This window comes from Cibotium barometz, chromosome 59 (genome assembly GCF_041138505.1).
Source record: "Cibotium barometz isolate CiBa-2024 chromosome 59, ASM4113850v1, whole genome shotgun sequence".
Classification (NCBI taxonomy): Eukaryota; Viridiplantae; Streptophyta; class Polypodiopsida; order Cyatheales; family Cibotiaceae; genus Cibotium; species Cibotium barometz.
Window position 1 is genome coordinate 36273100 of NC_141104.1, and position 6060 is coordinate 36279159.

A 6060-nucleotide genomic window follows, 5' to 3' on the forward strand; every position below is an offset into this window, starting at 1 on the left:
ATTTAATGGACTTCTTCTAAATTTGATAATGATCCAAAGGATAAAGGATTAGATAAGTTGTTCATCCATATCAAATTTCCACTCATACTATAGCAATGGTTACATATTTAGTGTCCACACCTATTATAGAAATGATTCCATGTTTACTATCGAGAAAAATCTTTTTCATTTTTCTTCAATCATATTAGGTAAATTATTGGCCTAACACATTGTAAAATGCTTGATTCTTAAAATTTCCCGACCATAGTGAAAGAGAATAAATAACCATTTGGATGAAGATGTTGCCTTTATTCTATGATTTAGGTGACAGAGACCACTTATATCAATAATTGAAACTCAAAATAATTATTCATTTCTTTCCTTAATAGTAATAAAATCATTATCATTTTTTATTAGAGTATTCTCTCATGGCTGATCATGAGACACAAATTCACAAGAATCATTTCCTTGTTGGTGGGAAATATATATATATTGTAAATAAAAGTAACATTAAAAAGCCTAAATAGAAAGACTAAAAGACTAAGGGTATTTAAATCATGTTTACACAAGTTGGCTATGTAAGATGGATTGGAATGGAAGATTTAAAAGAAGACATTACACTAAAATAAGCTACATAAAATAGACCTCTATAGAAAGCTTTTGTTATAATAGTGAAAGTATATTACTTTGGGCCTAAATAGGGTAGTGGTTTAAACACTACACATCTCTTTTCCATAGTAGGGGGAGATTATCAAGAGAACTTTCATAACACACGTGCCCTTGAGAACAACAAGGTTGTCTCACAAATACGCACACATGCTCTTGTGTACCATAAGGTAATCCCACCTTCAAATATTTACCAATTTCCTGGTATAGTGAACAATCTATTTAGACATAAGCCACCTAGTCACATTAGATGGAACATCTTGCTTAGTTGTTAGAAAACAATGGAAGCTATGCCTTGACTCTTTATTTAAAGACATTCATATAGAAAAATTATAGATCTAGAGAATTGAAGCTTGAGGAGCCAACTTACATGCTATTTTCCTCATTCAATTTGAAGTAGATAAGGTTGAGAAGAACTAGAAAAGACATTGACAACATTTGATGTATGGGTGTGTTGATCATCATGCCCACCTATATGAAGACAAAGATCTAAGCATTACACACACACTTTTTGCCTTTTATGCTTGGTTATAATATCCTCAAAGTCTAGATGCAGAACACCATTGTCACTTACAAATTTAGAGAAGATATAAATGGCTTATTAAACACTTATATAAGGTGATTTTTAGATAACCCTTAAACATCTATCCTTTCTACCTTTTTTCTATAGTAATAATATTTAATTATAGTCACTTTAAACCTTATGAAACAATGAAATAGAATTGATGGGACTTATTATATATTATGATTTGCATGTAAGCAACAATATGGAAGACTTCTTAGAAGTTAAAATTGAGATGCCTCTAAGGCATTGGCCGAGAACATACAATATAGTGAAGAATAGCCTTTGAGAGTTCACTCAAAAATATGTGAATGTATCACATGAATGAAAAGATGCATTTTTTAATTTACTTTTTGGTATAAATTTACAAAAATGTACTTACATAAGGGATTATTTTCATGCGCTTATAAAATGTAATTCCTTTTTTTGGGATAAATTTACAGAAATGTACTTATATAAGGGATTTTGTAATAAATTTTCAAAAAAAGTAAGTTTGTATAAAAAAGGGGCCATTTTAAATACTCAAACTCACAGATAAGGGGGTTTTAATATACCTCTTGAACACACATGATGTACTTACATAAGGGATTATTTTCATGCATTTATAAAACTTTAATTCACTTTTTGGGATAAATTTACAGAAATGAACTTATATAAGGGATTTTGTAATAAATTTTCAAAAAAAAAGTAAGTTTGTATAAAAAGGAGGTCATTTTAAATACTCAAAATTCACAGAGGAGTAATTGACATAAACATTACAAAAGAAAATATTCTTAGGAAAGGATATGCTTTGAGTCTCGTGCATGAATTATTTATGTTACTTCTTGCTCAAGGTTTAGTAGCATAGCATGAATAAGGTGAGGTTTAGGTTTAAAGACATATCAAGGGTGTCAATAATACAAGTAGAGCTTTACATCATTGAAGTGACATACGAGCATTATTGCTATTAATCAATTTCTCAATGAGATATTCTTCCAAACTATCAAACATCTTGAGTGACTTTGTAGACTTGTTTATCCTCATCTTTATATCCTAGAAGAGTATGTATGGAAAGTTCCATGGATTTAGAATGGATACGGCACTTCTTTCAAAAGTAGTAATAAACAATAAAAGATATGCTGATGAAGTGCTTTGTACATGTGATGTGATGAACATTTGTTGGATTTCCCATTCTAATCTAATCATGCCACTTGATCAATGAAATGCTGCTTATTTGGCAAGAAAAGAAGTCCATATAATTCAATCATAGTAATAATTTAATGATGGTTTATAATAATAATTATTTAATGCTGATTTAGTAAAGAAAGTTACTAATAATCTAATGCTGGTTTATTTTTTAAACAAAGTTACTATAATTGAACTACAGTAATAATTTAATCCTGATTTATTAAAAAAAGGCTCGATGTGCAATTACGTCATTTACGTCGCACAGCCTCTCCTCCGTTTTTCACAAGCAACTGTGTCATCATTTATGAGGATGTCGGAGATGCTCGGGTTTCTCGAAGCCTTAGTAAGCCTGCCCATCATACACTTTTCTTGCTCAATTTTTTGCTTTTAATTTATTGTTTGTTTGAGATACGTTTCAGGCTCACAGAAAAAGGACAATTTTCGGTTGTACCTTAGGTTTTAATTTTAGCTATAAGGTAGAGAGAGGGGCAGGTTGCTCCGTGTTTGATTCGCAGACTTCCTTCTCACACCGGAAACACGGTGTGTAGGATTGTGGGCGATAGGGCTCTCAGGTTTATGGCCCATGCAACATAGTTGTGACGCAAATGTGAGATATTTACCGGATCGTGCACAGTTGCTGCCCATTTTCCTCTTATAAACGCCTCCTTCATTCCAAGCAGAAGAGAGTAAGTAGCAACCCTGCATTAACCCTGCATTGTGAGGCATTTGCAGCTAATTAATAGAACCCTGCACTGTGAGGGCGCATTGTTATCCCCACACTAGATGGCCGGTGTGTGGCACTTCGACCATGGGGTGGCTAGGCTGGTGGTCCCTCATGCGGAGAGCGCTGAGCGCAAGGTGCTGGTGTACCGCCCCACCAATGAGGCCGTGCGTTCCTACGAGCAGCTTCAGCAGAGGCTTTTGGGGCTGGGATGGCGCCGGTACCCTTACGAGCAGCCGGGCACCATCCAGTTCCACAGGGGCCAGTCGTCCACCCATCTCATCACCCTCCCATCGGACTTCGGCAGCTTCAGGCTCATGCACATGCTCGACATCGTGATGAAGAACCGCGAGCATTTTCTAGTTCAAGATCAGTGAGTGTCCGCCCGCCTTCTCCGCCTCCTCCCATTCTCCGGCGACGGTAATCCCAAACAAATCCCTTTACACGATCAAGTTTACATGAAATCCTTAGGGGTCTTCGTGTGTCTATTTCCTACCTACTATAGCGAGCAATAAGTGTCTAATCCCCCTAATTCCATATAGTGGAAAGCACTATGGTAAGAACTTTTTTCTTTTAAAAATACTGATGATGTATTTGTAAACTTGGTTTTTAAAAAATACTTTTAGCATTTAACCTAAATGTGAATCCTTGTGCTGATATATATAATTATGAAACCAAAGTTTTGAGAGTTGATTGTTGCCACATATTGTATTTACAAACTTGGTCTTGTAAACATGCTTTTAACAAACCTAAATATGAATGCTAGTGCTCATATATAATCAAGAAACCAAAGTCTTGAAAGTTGACATCTAGATCCTTATGCCCCATGCAAAACATAACAAGGGGAGGACTGAAAAGCAAGAAGTGGAAAAAAAAAACTTTTCCACTTTTAAATCTATGTATTCAACTTATGGTATATATTGAATTGATGGTCTCACTTTTACTCTTTTTGTATATAGCCCAACATTTTCCTTTGAATATCTAGGGCATACTATCATTATGGAAGCTTTTGGATAACCTATTTTTTTGAAATATTTTTTCTGCTATAGTCTACAAAGAAGGTCACGTGGAAACTAAATACCCAAACAAAACCCAAGGAGAACCAAAAGTGCCCATGAACAAGCCGGGCCACTATTTTGGAAGCATATTTTGTGGGATTCAAGATTAATAAAATCAAACAATTAGGAGTAAATGAAATTCTTGAAAACTAAGCATATTCCCTAGCGGATAAAGACTCTTAGAAATCTAAGTAGCATATCTAGCTATACCCTTTTTCTCTGTAATCTAAATAAAATTGCACATATTATCCACGCGAGGCCTAAGTGTTTAGGGGAGATAAGGGAGTAAGAACAAATAATACAAGGAATACAATTTGCATTAACACTAAAGTAGCTTATCTTTTAGTGTAGCCAAACTTATACTTCTATCATCAAAAAAGTTTCTTCTCTATCTCAAGGGATTCCATGCAAACTTCTTCAATCATCACCCCATGTGTGTCAAGTCTACCAATTTCATGTTGGACGTAGAAATTATCTCTATCAACATAAAATGATCTCAAAGTTTCTCTAAGCTTGGGTTTATCACCAAGTGTGTACATGTCAAAGAGGAATCTTAATCTGAACTTGGCATCTAACCATTCCTAGATCCATTGAAGCTTCATATATAAGCATACTTGTGTTCCAAATTATGAGTATACTCTAGGGTACTTTGTCTATGTCACATTATCAGTTAGTGGCAAATGCTTCATTCTCAAATGCCTATGAGAACCATCCTTTACAATGCAAAGAGCTCTACATCCTAGTGTTGTGCACTATTACTACTCTTCAAAGAGGGTCTTCAAAGAGGGTAAAGTTGCCATCCCTCACTCACATGAGTGGTGTTTCACCACTTACATATAGGATATTTGTAAATATCACTTTGATTTAATGGTGTAAATTTCTACTTGTAACGCACGACTTTGTGATCTTATATAGATGTTCCTTCTTATCATATATATTTGCATGATCCCTCTTGAATAAATGAGGATTCATAGCACCCTCTAATAAATAATACTCTATATAAAAATGGGATATCTACATGTTCTCTCAAGGTCTATTATCCTTTTTTTGAAAGGAATGTAATGTTCTCCAAGATTTCTTCAAGAAAGTAATGGTGGAGCTTAACATCTTTGGTTTTTGAAAGGGATGTAATGGGGTCCAAGCTTTCGTGGACCTCTACTAGAGAGTAATGATGGAGCTTGGCATCTTTTTTTTGAAAGGGATGTAATAGTCTGCAAGATTTCTTGGAGGTATGTTTATTTAAGCTTTCTTACCTTAGTCCCTTGAGGGAAACCCTTGTGCCATGTGAGTGTTTGTTAAGGATGGCCAAACAAATATGCTAAGGTCTCCTTGACGAAATGCAACCCTTGTGCCATGTGAGTGTTTGTTAAGGATGGCCAAACAAATATGCTAAGGTCTCCTTGACGGAATGCAACCCTTGTGCCATGTGAGTGTTTGCTCAAAATGGCTAAGAAAATATACTAAGATATCCTTGATGGAAGTACTAGGTATTGTTAAGGAAAAACAAGACCAGAGATTACATTGCTAAGTTGGCTTCCATGATCGAGGGGTTCCTAGAAATATGGAAGTATAGCTTGTGAATTCAAAGGGGTTTTTAATTCAACATTTCAAGGTAGATTTACATAAATACATTTACAGAAGGGGTTTTTTTAATTGATTTTGAAAAAAAAGAACTCATGAACAAAGGGGTCATTTTATTCATGAAAAATTCATAAATAAGGAGTTTTTTTTATACCCCTTGAATGCACGTGATACATAAGGTTTATTAGTAGTGCACCCGCGAGCTTCCATGACAAGGGTGGTTGGGAAATTGCATCTCTATGACTAGCTAGGAGGTGTAGGAGATTACGAGCATTCCAGGGCTACCTTGGAGGGCATAATTAGATGTTCAGGGAGGTGAAAGAGAT

General features: G+C 35.1%; 1 protein-coding gene across 1 annotated transcript; it reads left to right on the forward strand.

Moving 5' to 3' along the window:
- Positions 1 to 2647: 2647 nt before the first annotated feature.
- LOC147605770 (flowering-promoting factor 1-like protein 1) lies at positions 2648 to 3732 on the forward strand. Its single transcript, XM_086793577.1, has 2 exons — positions 2648 to 2717; positions 2923 to 3732. Exon 2 carries the CDS (start codon positions 3158 to 3160, stop codon positions 3470 to 3472), a length of 315 nt encoding a protein of 104 aa, XP_086649703.1. The 5' UTR covers positions 2648 to 2717; positions 2923 to 3157; the 3' UTR covers positions 3473 to 3732.
- The last annotated feature ends 2328 nt before the right edge of the window (positions 3733 to 6060 follow it).

Coding starts and splice junctions, on each gene's coding strand:
- LOC147605770 (XM_086793577.1), top strand. CDS start 3,158: ATGGCCGGTGTGTGGCACTTCGACCATGGGGTGGCTAGGCTGGTGGTC.